We start from the raw sequence: 15486 nt of genomic DNA on the forward strand, positions 1-15486 counted from the left end.
TCACCACCTTCCCTGAGCACTTTGCTCCCACTCTGTGGTCACCAGGCTTCAGGCTTCATTGGCCTTCCTGGTTGTGAGTTGTCACATGTCAGGTTGCAGGCTTCACCAGGCCTTCCTGAATGTGAAACCCCCACTTTTCGTGGTCGCTAAGTTGTAGTGGTGAGTCTTCACATGTCAGGCTGCAGGCCTCAGCGGCCTTCCTGAATGTGAGCTCCCCATGCATTGGGACTATCGGGTGTTAGGCCTTGTCAGGCCTTCCTGATTATGGGTTCCCACTTGTTGTGGCTGCCAGGTTACAGGCCTCAAGTTCGGCCTTTCTGAATTCAGAGTGAAGTACACTAACCCCTACTTCACCTATTATTGTGGTAAATCACATGACGGGATGTCTTGTGTACTTTCTAAAATCCATTTTGTATGGTAAGGGTCACGCTTGGTATGCTTCGGTCCCTTCTTATGTGGCTCAGACCCCGGTCTTCCCTTGGGTCCCACTTTAAGTGGCGTCCTGTCACTGGCTACAGGGACGCCCTTCTCTGGCTAACTTCTGGAAGAAGTAGCTTCCACTTGGTGGAGTAAGCTCCCACAGGTTGTGGTCACCAGGCTGGGTCTCACTGACCTTCCTGAGTACGAGCTCCCACCCAATGTGGTCGCCAGGTTACAGGCCTTACCAGGCCTTCCTGGTCATGAGCTCCCACACACTGTGGTCGCCAGGTTACAGGCCTCAACAGGCCTTCCTGGGTATGAGCTCCCACATATTGTGGTTGCTGGGTTACAGGCCTCACCAGGCCTTCCTGAATTCAGAGTGAAGTACACAAACCCATACTTCACCTATTATTGTGGTAAGTCACCCGACGAGATGTCTTGTGCACTTTTCAAAATCCATTTCTTATGGTGAGGGTCACGCGCAGTATGCTTCGGTCCCTTCTTATGTGGTTCAGACTCCGGTTCTTCACTTTGGGTCCCACTCTAGATGTGTCTTTGTCGCAATACATTACGACAGGCACTTCCCTTGTTCGAGCTATCTCCCACAACTGGTGGTTTTAGGTCTCATTAGACCTTTTTCGAAGGTAGCCCCACATTGTGGGTCTGTCAGGTTCTAGCCTCTGGCTTTCCTGAAGGATGAGCTTCCACATGCTGTGGTCGTTGGGTTTCAGGCCACACAACGTACGGCCTTCCTGACATGAGCCCTCATGTATCGGAGCTCCCCACACATGGGGTCATCAGGTCTTAGGTCTCTTTGACCTTCCTGATTTTGATCCCTCTCTTACTTCCTCAGTGCTCAAAAGCGAGCACTGGGTGGAAACTCGTGGATTGAGTGTACGATTCCCATTGGTTCGAGGTTGAGTCACACTCTCCGGAGGATCCCATCTCTGTGATCCGAAACTCGATGGTTTCCGCCAGCTTCGCGGGCCTTCAGTTTTTGGATGCCTTTTCTAGGCAATTTCCAGAGGCTCTGTCTTGGACGGACAGGCTATGGCCAGACTGTGTGTCTTAGTACAGATCACCAGGCCAGCCTGTGGGCATTTCAGGAGGAGTGTTCTCCTGAATAGTGACTGGCTGGGGGTCCCTTTGGCCCCCTAGCCACACTCCCTAGAAGGGACCCCTTCTATTTTGAAGTTGTGGTCCTAAAGCCTTTGAGCTGGCCCTGATTTACTCAGGTTATTACGTTCTGGTTTTTCTTGGTTCATTAGCTTGGGCTATGACCGGTAGGGAGTGCTGTCACTGACAGCCCGATGTAACATAGGGTGAGTGATTTCAGTGTTCCTTGGAATTACTGGTTCTGACAGTTGTCACTGCCTTTCGGCATGCACTCCCCTCAGCATGGCGGAGTGGGTATTTCGTTCCCCATAGCGTCATTCGACGTATTGTTGAGTTCCCTTCGAAAGGGAACGTCTCAGGTTACGACTGTAACCTATGTTCCCTGAGAACAGGGAACGAGACAATACGTCTCGTTGCCATGCCTCGGGGCCTGCCTGCAACAGTCCCTTCAGACGATAGGATGTTGTCACGGTTTCAAGGCGCCCTTCTTATACATCCAGATTGACGCGCTCATCATTCAAGCTGATGATGCACGGGCTGTCGCCGGTCAACCTGATTACTGTGAGTTGATATTTGATTTCAGACACCTGTCACGCCTGAGGCGTTCCCCCATAGCGTCATTCGACGTATTGTCTCGTTCCCTGTTCTCAGGGAACATAGGTTACAGTCGTAACCTGAGACGTTTTTGCATCTGAACTCTTCAAATGTAAATGTAGATTTAAAAATATGTAATTAAAACTAAATAAAATACATAAAAATGATAAACTATTGTAGTGTCTGTGTGTATACACTATCGTTTATAGGTTTGGGTTTGATAAAAAAAATATTATTATAAGTTAAAACTTATTTAACCTGTAAATTATTATTTAATTTTTTTGTGGAAACTGTGGAAATTTTGTTCAGGATTCTTTGATAAATAGAAAGTTCATGAGAAACAACTTTTATTTAAAATAGAAATATTTTGTAATATTTTAAATGTCTTTACTTTCAATTTTAATAAATTTAATATGACCTTGGTGAATAAAAGTTTCATACTGGCTCAACATATTTAATTATTTAGTTTCTTAAAATAAAATTTTGCAGATCCCAAACCCTTAAAACTTTTGATAATTACATTTTTTTTTTTTAAGACAGTACGCATAATTTATAGAAATTGATCGAAGTAATTGAAGTCCTTTTTAAGTTTTTAAGATAATTCAAAGCCTATATTTTCAGTCAAGTTTTTACTGGTAGCATAAGTACTGAAATTAGTTTTGCCTTCAGGGCTAGCTCTTCACCTAAGAAAGGAGTTGCAGTTAATTTTTAATGTGTGTGCTAACAACCCCTTAGTTTGCAACGGGCTTGGAATGGGGCCTTTGACCAATGTCCTGTCAATCAATGCCAGCAACATCGACTCCTTTGAGAACTGCACAAAAATCAGCGGAGATGTTGCAATCCTCACCACAACATTCAAAGGGTGAGAATGATATTTTACACTCTCTGATAGCAAAGAATGAACTACACAATGATGAGTGCCATTCTACGTTGCTTAAAGACAATTATCATTCAAATATTTTGGAAACTTGGTACCGGTTTTCGATACCCAACCCTACTCAGGCCCCGTCCACACTACAGCGTTTTCGTTTAAAAACGGAGAATTAAAACGAAAACGATCTCCGTCCACACTAGCGTTTTACCTGCGTATTAGAATTTATCTCCGTCCACACTAAAACGACTGAAAACGTGGATCACGTGACCATTCATCAACACTGGGCATGCGCGCGCCGGTATAAACAGTGATTGGCGAATCAGGGAAAGATACGTCATGACTGATGACACCCAATCATAGAGCCGAGCGTGAGCCTCTGCGTCATCGTTTGTAAACTCCTCCGTTTTGTCTCGTCCACACTAAAACGCCCTCCGGAGATTCAAAACGCAAAACGCAGCGTTTCTAAACTTCTCCGTTTTAGGTCTTCGTTTTTCCCGTTTTAGTGTGGACGGGAGGTGCAAACGTAGCAAAAGGTCTCCGTTTTTAAACGAAAACGCAGTAGTGTGGACGGGGCCTCAATCCCAATTCACCCCTTGGCCCTTAAAACAGAGTTACAAAGGGTTGAAATATTCCCCTACGAAATGGAACAACCCTTCATGAACCCGATACGTTATCAGTCGTCGGCAATGGCTTTGCCATTACAGAGTTTTTTCTCCATGACAATGACTGACAATCAGCGCAGCTGCTCCTAACTTTGAGGAAACATGATGATTATAACATTCCTTCCTCGAAATGTATGTCTTTTCTGATTCGGAAAGGTAATTTATTATACAATTTCTTAATTTAAATGACTATAATATTATTATAAGAGTAAATAAAGGGGCATTGTGGTATCATCTGGTGCTGTGAACTTTCTCATAGCCTTCCGTTTGGAGTGTGCCTCTGAAAAATCTCTGTTTCGAGAACTATGTAGCCCTACCCCACGATCTCAACAAGAATCGGGACTCCCTACCCCTAGACTTGAACGCGCAAAACAGAGGGGTAGGGCCAGGGGGGAGAGGCAAAGGGTGAATTGTGATTGAGCCTTATACTCTCTGGACCATCAGACAGTCTACTAATATTCTAATGAGATTTAGTTGACATGTAGTTGCAACGTTTTATTTAGTAGAAAGTGGAAAGAGGAAAATTTTCCACAAACTCTTTGATATCAATCTTCTTATGGTGTTGTTAGGATTTGACAATCATCTTTTTTTGATTTACCAGAGAGAAATTCATTTTTTTTTTTTTTTTTTTTTTTTGCAGTGACCAGCATACTAATACTACAGAACTGGACCCAGTCAAGCTCAACGTGTTCAGAACTGTAAAAGAAATCACTGGTAAGAATGCAGTGGTTTAACATTGGACATTTATGAGGGTTAAAATGGTGAAGGCGACCTTTAGTGTTCATAAACTTCCTCTTCTCCCAACTCAAAGGCTACCTGGTGATTCAGCTGTGGCCGATAAACATGTCATCCCTCAGCGCCTTTGAAAACCTTGAGGTCATCCGTGGACGGACAAGAATGCAGTAAGTCAAGAGAAAATACTGTAGTTTCAAAAGGGGCTTTCGCACTGGGTAATTCTAGAAAATTAGTTGTTGGAACTAGCCACTCCGGTGGATCCCCGAGAAGTAAAAGTTTCTACCAGCGCCATTTTCCAGGTTGCACACGCACTGCCAGTAGGAACTCTGGTGTGAAGTAATCCGCACTTCTAGTTGTGACTTTTATTTTGTCGGCGCTGAGACACCAGCCTGAGCACACAGTGCTCCCATTCTCCATGTTCATTAGTTTACTATCTGTTTAAAAGCAATGTCTAATACGTTATTAGATAGAACTGAAAAAAGTAGGCCGTATATGAAAACGTATTATAGCATATGCCCTGTGGTTGATGTCGTTAGATAAGTAGAAATACATAATCATGTTTCACTTGGTCCTCTCAAAGTTGCATTGGATTTTCTCCTTAAGGTAAAGAGGTCCATATCTCACTGTTTTCCATGTTCGTAAAGTTAGTTTCTGGAGTAAATATGTAGGCTATAAACTGTGTGTAAACTGCCATTTTTTCATGGGGGGGGGGGGGGGAGTGCTGTTGTTTCGTTTGCATTCAGCCAATCAGTGTAAACTTACGTCACTGGTGGTTCCCAGAGCCGGACAATTACGGAGTACATTTACTTGAGTACAGTACTTAAGTAGCTACAATTTTTGGTTATCTGTACTTTACTCGAGTATCATTTTTTTCGCTCAAGTACATTTGAGAGGGAAATATTGTACTCTTTACTCCACTACATTTCTATCCATAACCGTGAGTACCTGTTACTCCCTCTCAAACGTGATTGGATTGTGCAGGCACCACTGATTGGGACAGCCTATCAGCTAGTGTTGTCACGATACCAAAATTATTGTTTCGATACCGATACCAAGTCAAGTATTGCGATTTCGATACTTTTTCGATACTTTTCCTGAAAAGGAAAGTATTTCTTACAAGGCGTTTCACATGCACCTCCTCTGCATAGGTCTGTGCTCTTTAATGCTGTAATAACCTAACATAAATAAATCACTGACATGCACATGCTCTGATTATAATCATATAGCCGATAGATCATTTTGCTGATGTTTTGTATCCTTTATTTTAGCAGCTTGCAAATTATTTATGCTATCTATGAAAGTTGGGGGAAAAGTTGTACACCTAATACAAAAATAAATGATATATCTCCAGTTAACTAGTAGATAATTCATTTAGTTCGCTATTAAATAAGAGATATAGTGCTAAAATCTGTTGTTGTTGTTTTTTAATCAAGCACCGTTTTTTTTCGCTGCCATCAGTTGGATACAGTGTCTTTTGCGGCTTGCGCAGTCGCGCACCTCTTCACACGGACGCGCGCTTCAAACTATCGCCGTTGCAGAGACCTCTGGATTGTGTTGCCAATAACTTGCAATGTATAACTATCAGACCGGCCCTCGCGGCCTTGAAACACCACCGGCCCACCGGGAAAAGATCCGACTCTCCTGATTGCCACTCCCCTACTGACACGCGGCCACTGTATCACGTGTGCTCGCGCATGCAGCCGTCTCGCAGTAGTGTCTCATGACAGCTGCAGCTTCTTTGCTGCGTTCATAGGGAGAGACTGGAAGCGTGCGTGGCACACACCAACATGAAATACGTATCTTACAAATCTGGGTCGCGGTCATTCATAAAAGTATCGATACTAATAAATTTAGGTATCGAGAGGTTTTTAATTTCCGAGTATCGCGATACTTTGGAAGTATCGGTGCACCGTGCAACACTACTATCAGCAATCACCTTCAACTTTCCGCCAAAGTTAACTACGTGGTCCGATTTTGATGACAGATGAAACCATGGACGAAATAATCGATGAAGACGCAACAGGTCCATTCCAGGAATGTGCCGAACCGTGGCCGAACCCGCCAGACTATTTCAAGTTCCTGAATTTTCTGCAATTTTCTGAAATTTTAAATAAAGCAACATGGTAGAAAAATTTTTTAAATGACTTGATTTTACTTTTTTAAGTCCTTTTACATTCTCCTACGTATTACCATTCTGCCCTACAAAGCAAAAAGGCAGTAACTGCAGTTTTGGTAAAGCTTTAATTATTACAATTTTCATGACATTCAAGGCATCCTTTGTTATGTAACAAAACATCTTATCTTAAATGCGTGTCATTTTAGAGAAAAATGGTAGTGGTTTGTACAGTAACTGCAAAAAGCCCTAGCAAAAGTCATTTTTCTCAGTTCTGCACTCTACGTAGTTACTGCCTTTTTGCTTTGTAGGGCAGCATTTTTCATAACTCACTGTCAGGACGTTTCTGTACATAAATAAGCATTGTGGCAGTGGTAATGCAATATTTAGAAAATGTACTCTTGATACTCAAGTATTTTTAAAAACAAGAACTTCAGTACTTTCACTTAAGTAGACATCTGACTGTAGCACTTTTACTTTTACTTGAGTAAAATTTAGCTAGGGGCACCTGTGCTTTTACACAAGTAATGAAGCGGTGTACTCTGTCCGCCTCTGGTACAGTAGTTCCTTTAGTGCTGGTTTAGACCCGACTCTGAAGTAGGAGCTAAATTAGTTCCCCCAAAGTCCCAGTTCCTACGGTGCGAACATGGGTACGTTCGCCATAATTTTAGGAACTGTTAAAAGGTTCCTCTGGTGTTGGCATTCTCAGAGAATGTTGACGGATTACTCCAAATTCTATACGAGCCAGCTGCTTCAAAATGAATCACTTTGTTGAGTCTCTTTTGCATATACAGAACATCCATCTTTCTCTCCTGTTCCCACAGAGGTGCATTCAGCTTTGCTGTCACCAAAACTGAAATCACACATTTAGGCCTGCGGTCCCTGAGGGAGATCAGTGATGGTGACGTGGTTATCCAAGCGAATGAGAATCTCTGCTACACCAGCCCTGAACACTGGAAACGCCTCTTCAAATCTAAAAATCAGATTGCCAAAGTGTTAGCAAATGCTGATGGTGCCGTCTGTGGTAAATTAATTCTCACAATAACACCTGTCAAAGAATTTTAGTTCAGTTCAACCAAAAAAATGACTATTCTGTTGAGAGTTTGCTCACCCATGTGTCACTCCAAGCCTGCACTGGATGTGGTTGTCTTTTCAGTGAAGCACAAAAAGAGATTTTTTTTAAAGAATCTTCACACAGTCCTTTTCCAAATGCTGTTCATACTGATCAAGCTTTGGACAGAATTAAAATGTGCTGAAAATCAAATAATTTATTATGCTATTGATTAATATTGCCATGAATTTCAAAGACCCAACAATAAATAAATGACATTGCATTGATATGAACCAAATCCTTGTGAAAACGAAGAGTGCTTAATTGTATTAAATGTGTGCACTTATAGTGGACTTCAAATATATATATATATATATATATATATATATATATATATATATATATATATATATAAAGTACTTGCAAATTGAGTACACTTTCATTACTGGTTCTTCACACTTATGCACAATTTTAAAACATGCACTTTGTAGTAATATCAAATTAAGGTACATTTTATATCATTGCACAAACATTAACATCCAATAAAAAAAAACTAATTGTTAATTTTAATAACTTGACATCAAATATGCCCAAAGATTGGACATCTGTGATATCAAAGTTATTTGGTTCTTGCATCTCCTGAATAAAGCATATGACATTAATGATTTATGTTGTTTGGACTACTTGTATGGGGATTGTTTGGATTTGTTTGCATGGAAAATAGCTGTGTGAAGATTCTCCAAAATGTCTCCTAAATTCAGCAGAAATTTTTTTTTTAGAAAACATATGGATTTGCAAACAGCAAATAATACTAGAATTCTCTCTTTTGGGCGAGCTATCTCTTCAAATTTAAGCATCCATTTTTAATGGAAAGTTTGTTTATTTATTTATTTTTCGTTTTTACAGACCTTTAAGGTTGATTTTAAAGAAATGTTCTCTATATCTTTGGGTTGATGTCGAATCTGTGTGTTACAGCGACTCAGAGCAGCACGTGTGATGAGATGTGCACGGCTGATGGCTGCTGGGGTCCTGGTCCCACTATGTGCTTCATCTGTAAGCATTACAGCCGTAGAAAACACTGTGTGGCTTCCTGTAACCTACTGGCTGGGTGAGTGAGACTCTTATGCCTTCTCAGTTAATCCATATTCAAACTTGACATAACAACTCTACAAGTGGCCAAGTCTCTTAAAGTCCCCCTGCAGTCAATAATTGAATCCCTTAAGCTTTGGTCACCGAAATTAATATTTAAAGAAAATATCTTCATGCCTTAAAATAACTTGAATGTAACGCTACACCCTTGCCTCATTTATTATACGCAAATCTATGAATATGCAAATTATCCCTGCCTCCACTCACTCACACCAGCTCAGAGATCCACTTGTTGACGATCACACGTTGACCTGATTGGTTTCAAGCTTGTTTGTGACTTCAGCAAAACTAGTGATTTTCAAACTGCGATTTCCAAAACAAAATGGATGGATGGATGGATGGATGGATGGATGGATTGATTGATTGATTGGTTGATTGGTTGATTGGTTGATTGATTGATTGATTGATTGATTGATTGATTGATTGATTGATTGATTGATTGATTGATTGATTGATTGATTGATTGATTGATTGATTGATTGATTGATTGATTGATTGATTGATTGATTGATTGATTGATTGATCGATCGATTGATTGATTGAGTGAGTGATTGATTGATTGATGGAGTGATGGATTAGCTTTCTTTTGTTGGTCTATTATTGAGAGAAATAGGACAGGAAATGTTGAAAAACAATTTAGTGTATTTGAACTGTTGGCTGTAAGTGATTATTTGGTTATTTCAATAATAATTTAAACTGAACGCATTTTTGTCTATATAGTGAGCCACGTGAATATGAGGTCAACAAAACGTGTGTGGATTGTGACCCTGAATGTCTGCTCATGAATGCAACCCTGACCTGCACCGGCCCTGTAAGTATCAAACCAAACCTACAGCACCGCATGTTCTGCTACAGTAGAGCCAGTAAACAGTGTGTATCCTTATATTTGAAATAGCTGATGGCAGCACACCAGTCTCTCAAACCAATGTTTTCTGGCCCAGTAGTGTCATGGAGACACATCATTAAATTCACATCACTAGAATACTGTGGAAAAGTTGCTTGTTGCCATCTAATTTCCAACTTTTGTCCAACAAGGGACCCGACAAATGTACAGCGTGTGCTAACTACAAAGATGGGCCGCACTGTGTACCACGCTGCCCGCAAGGCGTACCGGGAGAGAAATACATACTCATTTGGAAATATGCTGACGAGATGCGTGTGTGCCAGTCCTGTCATGAGAACTGCACACAGGGGTGAGAGAGGCTTCATATACGATGCATTCATTTGAATGTAATGAAATGAAACGATCATTCGTGTAATTCAACCAGGTTCATTAGGGACCGCAACATGTACTAGTTGTGATTTCTTGCATTTTATTCTGCATTGCAGATGTAATGGGCCTGATCTAAAAGACTGCAAAGATTTCAAAAGGTGAGATGCAAATCCAACCTATAATGCTTTGTGGTTCTATACTCTATAGCCCCTTTTCCACCAAAGCATTTTGAGAGCCGGTTCGGAGCCGGTGCCTGCGCGAACCAGTTCTTTGTGTTTCGACAGCCAAAGAACCGGTTCTCGGCCAGGAGATCTGGTTCCAAAGCGGCACCAACTCTTTGCTGGACTAGAACCGTTCTTTTACCACGTCATGCTTACGTCGGGGGCTGGGGCGGGTTTAGATGTGTTCTAAACATCTTTCCTGACCATAATATAGGATCGCAAAGCCAAGAGAAACATTTGCAGAAACACGATGGAGTCCGCCTTTGTAATTGTTATGCTTGAAGTTAACGCAAACGTTTCTATTTTTGTAATTTTTTTATTGAAGACATTATAAGCAAAGAAGAAAAGTCACAATATAGAACAAATAAATGGAAAGAAAAAAGAAACAATTACATGGGTATATAACCTATCAGAAAAAATTACATATCAAATGAAAAGATTAAAATACTTACATATTTCAATTGTTTTTAAAGCTTTCTTGGTATACGAGTTAGAGATAATCCGAAAGTAATGTTGTATTTGCAAGCGTTTCTAGCTAAGACGTATGGCGACGTACACCGTGACGTAACAACGTAGTTCCCTGGGCGCTCTAGTCAGTGGAAAAACAAATAGGTTCTGAAGCGGTTCGCAAGTTGAACCAACTCCGAACCAACTTTGAACCAGCACCAGTTCCGAACCAGTTCTTTTTTTGGTGGAAAATGGGTAATTGTGTACTCTATGTATACAACAGCGTTCATCCGGTAACACATTATTTCGATGGTCCACTTTAGACATTCTACTAACTATAAGTAACTTTGCAACTAAATGTCAACTAACTTAACGCTGGCCCACACTAAAAGATTTTTAAAATCTTACCAGATTTTCAAAATGTGAGAGACAATAAAAAAAAATCATACATTTAACAGCTTTGTAGTGGCAGGAGCGACACAAGTCTTTTCGGCTAGTTTCAACCCAACGTAGTTTTCATTTTCACATCCTGCAACACGTTGTTTAAATAGCAGAGAGAGAAATTATAGTTGAGGGGACCATCTTCAACTGCATGTTACTCAATCATGTTCCTTTGGTCGGTAGTTCGGGTTTGCCCATGATTGCCGCTGGAGTGGTTGGAGGTCTGCTGGCGTTTGTAATCCTGGCTCTAGGAGTGGCTGTACTTTTCCGCAGACGCCACATCAGAAGGAAGAGAACCCTGCGACGACTCCTGCAAGAAAGAGAGGTCAGACCGCAAGACTACCAGGATATAAATATTCTGAATATCTACTGTTGAACATCCAAACACTCACAGAAAGAAGAGATTTGGCAGAGTTTGATGTCTGTGGGAAAGAGCTGAATGATTTATAGCTTCGGAATAGAGTCAGATATAGTAACTTCAGACAAGCTGAAAGAATGCGAGATCAATGCAATAAAGTCACTTTGCAGTTTTAAAGTCAACAGTCTAGTACGAAAGCTGATGGAAATCAGTCATTGAGGTAATAGTGCATATGTGTACAGGCAGATCCGTGTCATCCCGTGCTCGTTGGAGGACAGGATGTGTGTTTGAGTGTGGAGGGGAGGTTTCCTGACTCTGTTTGTCCCTTACAGCTAGTGGAGCCTCTGACCCCCAGCGGCCAAGCCCCCAACCAGGCCTTGCTGCGAATCCTCAAAGAGACGGAGTTCAAGAAGATCAAAGTGCTTGGGTCCGGAGCTTTCGGCACTGTGTACAAGGTGACTGACCTCTCTTTAGGGATGCGTATGTGTATGTAAATACTTTTTTTTGCGTTTCCTCTTCTGATGCCTCTCAATTTTCTGAGCGCAATAGACCTTAATGGGGGTAGCACCTTATTTACTTTTTGACAGGAATGAAAACAAGGCTGTGAGTGATAGAAGTACACTGTGTTAAATGTATAGCACTGTTGTTTAACAACGTAGCGATTGTTCAGCTGGTAAAACGTCTTTTCGGAAAAGGTTAATCTTGGACACAGTGCTTGCCATTGTAAAGATTCTAAAGGGGGTCGCACATCGCGTCGCACAGCGCCATGTCTTTAAAATTCGAACATATTATTCTCTACGAGTGTACACACACCGGCTGCGCCATTCTCCGTGTGTCCGTGGCGCCCAATTACGGCTCAGGACTTTGTTCAAAACCCTGCCGCGCCACAGAGCGCCATTTACATAGTTTTATATTAAATTTACATTTATTTGTCTCAAATCGTCGTTAATGTACATGGCTTCACCCTGTGCTGTTTTCACACGGGTTAGCGAAACGCTAGCTAAATAAATACTATTGTATTTTGTGTCATAGTTGCCTAGACAATGGATAACAGACTTAACGTGATAGACACTTTTACTTTATTAATGTTCAAACATCAGCTATTATTCAATTAACATAAAAAAAATGGATCAAGTTAAAACTCACACATCGTGCAACTCTTCTACCAGGAGTTTTTAAAAAATTTAGCTCGTGCGATTAGAACGTGCGCGTCTGGTGTGCGTTACCTGGAGTTGTTCTAGATGTGGCGTGGCGTGGTGCAATTTGGTGACTAACCTGACTAAGGGCCGGTTCACATATCACGCCTCAAGTTCGTTATTTCAAATGTAGGCGCGTGGTATGCGCGCTCATAATGGAAGCGACGCGGTCGCGGTGCGACACGCTCGTTTTTTCCAAGCGCTTCCGCGCCGCGTCGAGATAAAAACATCTCAACTTTTCAGAATGCCGCAAGCGCACCATAAGCGTACAATAGGTCACGTGACAAGAACCAACCAGAGCGCAACCGCCCTAGCTTTTTGGAAAAAGGAGAATGTGGCGCGCCCGGCGTTTTCTACGCGTTTTTAGGCGCTATATGTGAATCCGGCCTAAAGCCGGGTCCATGACTTCGCGATATCAGGTGATTTTTTGCACGACTTAGGGTGTCGTGGTGGTGATTCGTAAACGACAACTCTTGCGTCGGGATCAAGCGGCAACCTTCCGGTCTCTCTTGATTCCAACACAGAAGTGACTAGAGGCGGGCTCTCGCATAACCTGACACTGTGACTATTGTAGAAGACAAAAATATTATGTAGTCTGTAACCGGCATAAGGTCTGTTTGTTGTTGATTTGTAGACATAAACATCATAACTTTATCTCAGGATGATTTCAAACTTGCTTACAAAACACTGGGTTTTACTCATGAAATATTAAGACCAATATACGTTGCTGCAGGGTTTGTGGGTTCCAGAAGGAGAGAGTGTGAAGATCCCCGTCGCCATTAAGGTCTTACGAGAAGCCACGTCTCCCAAAGCAAACAAGGAGATCCTGGACGTGAGTATTATAATACTGTGAAGTGTGAATAAAAGTGTGAATTGTTATGTCATATCTGTTTTTTTATTAGATCAGATAATTAAAGCCAAATATCTAAATGTAAGCATGAAATGGAAGTTGCGATAGTCTTTTCTTTCCTATCTGAGAAAAACAGCTTCTCGATAAGAAAAAAGGGCTGGACTTGATTTTGTCCATTGTGAATTGATTGGATGGTCGTGGTTTGCTATTGGTCAATCTCATGTGATTGACAGGTTGCCCCGCCCTCACGCCAGTAAACACATCATCAAAGAAGAGAAGAGATGAGCTGCATGAGGGAGGGGAAGTTATTTAGTTATTTAAGTTATTTCAAGATTACGAGAGAACATGAATTTAAAATAAAATAATGATGTGCACACCTTTAAAAAACTTAAAACAAAAACTTTACCCCCCCCAAAAAAAACTTTGATTAAAATACATAGTATACTACAAAACCATTAACATATTTACTGACTTGCACATTTGAGACTTACTGAAATACTTTACTTGGAGTACTTCTTTATTGCACAATGCACATTTCTTAATATTAAGCCTAGTATGTGTTTAATATCCCTATTAGTAAGGGTATTATGATCTCTGTATAATGTCAGTGCTTAAATACAAGATATGTAAAGTATACCTAAAGAAAAATTGCAATAGTTCCACTTTAGCTCAGTCAAATATATTTAAGTATATCTTTAGTTGGACCTCTTTCTGGATAACTAAACTGGATTAAGTAAAAAAAAATAAAAAAAATAAAAAAAATTTAAAGACTTTACGTATACTAATTAAGTACTAAAATACAATTTCAGGGTATTTATATCAGGTACATACATATGTAAATGTATTTGTAGTATACTTAGCATAAAATACATGTATTTCAAATACATTTTGGTATATTTGTTTGTCAAAAGGGCAGGTAAATAATTGAATACTGCAATATTCCATTAAAATCATGGAGATTTTAATGATTTTTATGTTGACTTTAAGGCTGGCTGAAATTGCGCAACAAATGAAAAAGTTGACTGTTTGATTTAGTGTTTAGAAACAAATCTGTCATTGTCATACTGACCCAACAAAACACAACATCTGCAGGAATGTGTTGTTTGAGAACCAATGACCTTAACCTTCAAAATGGTCTTCGTTTCCTGTTTACACTTCTGGGCTTCGGAATCTATATGACCCCAACAATTGATTGAGTAATTGTACAAAAAATATAAATTTTTAATCATACAATTAATATACCATTTTTGTTTGTTTACTTCTCATCTATTCATTAATGCTGTGTTTTTGGAGATATAAAGTACTTTTGTATCCATATACCACAAAAATCCTCAACTACACCATTAGCTGTAGTTGAGTTTTTTTTGACACATGAAGAAAATATATTTAGTTTTTTTTTTTGTTTGTTTTTCACATCTCCCATTCATTTCAATGTGGGGTCATATTGTAGCCTGGCTGCGCCCTCCTACGCACTTCCGCTCAATTTCATGTGGAAATGAAATGAACTAGAGTCTGGTTGAACCAGGCTAGTCATATTGACCCCGAAGACCAGAAGTGTAATTTTTTTTTTTTACATAGCTTCAGAACAACCGAATCAAGCCCAGTTTTTTGTGTATGTGTATAGATAGATAATGTAGAAAAAATCACAAAATATTATTCCACTGAGATGAAGGGAACTTTTTTATTAAGTAAAAGTCGATTGGGGTCGTATAGACCCCATGACCTGATTGAGGGTTAAAATGGATAGTTCACCAGAAATGTATTTCTGCCACTTTAAATGTCAACGTATTATAAAAAAACATTTGGTTATTAATTAGAATTTATCTAACACTTTTCATGAAAAAAACATTTCAGAAAAGTTGTTTGTTCGTTTTTAAATAAAACAATGTAAATATGTTATATGTTGAAGTTGAAAATTAGAACGATTATTAATCACTTTGTGATAAACATACTGTATTTGGAAAGGTTTTGTTGTATATTGTTCTAATTACTCAAGCCTGCTTCAGCTAGTGAATGAAAACATTCTGTACATTTTGACAACATTTA

The 15486-nt window shown here is 40.2% G+C and overlaps 1 protein-coding gene across 2 annotated transcripts in view; it reads left to right on the forward strand.

The window, feature by feature from the left end:
- The window catches only part of egfra (epidermal growth factor receptor a (erythroblastic leukemia viral (v-erb-b) oncogene homolog, avian)), a 75540-nt gene that overhangs the window by 46142 nt on the left and 13912 nt on the right, over positions 1–15486 (forward strand). For both annotated transcript variants that reach the window (XM_039652360.2, XM_039652361.2), the window contains exons 9-19: positions 2866–2992; positions 4307–4380; positions 4478–4568; positions 7339–7538; positions 8541–8673; positions 9435–9525; positions 9750–9907; positions 10044–10085; positions 11220–11361; positions 11727–11849; positions 13324–13422. In XM_039652360.2, the coding sequence (XP_039508294.2) occupies positions 2866–2992; positions 4307–4380; positions 4478–4568; positions 7339–7538; positions 8541–8673; positions 9435–9525; positions 9750–9907; positions 10044–10085; positions 11220–11361; positions 11727–11849; positions 13324–13422 (1280 nt within the window). The remainder of the gene's footprint in view (positions 1–2865; positions 2993–4306; positions 4381–4477; positions 4569–7338; positions 7539–8540; positions 8674–9434; positions 9526–9749; positions 9908–10043; positions 10086–11219; positions 11362–11726; positions 11850–13323; positions 13423–15486) is intronic.

This window comes from Pimephales promelas, chromosome 5 (assembly GCF_988280905.1).
Source record: "Pimephales promelas chromosome 5, fPimPro1.hap1.1, whole genome shotgun sequence".
In the NCBI taxonomy this organism is placed as follows: domain Eukaryota; kingdom Metazoa; phylum Chordata; class Actinopteri; order Cypriniformes; family Leuciscidae; genus Pimephales; species Pimephales promelas.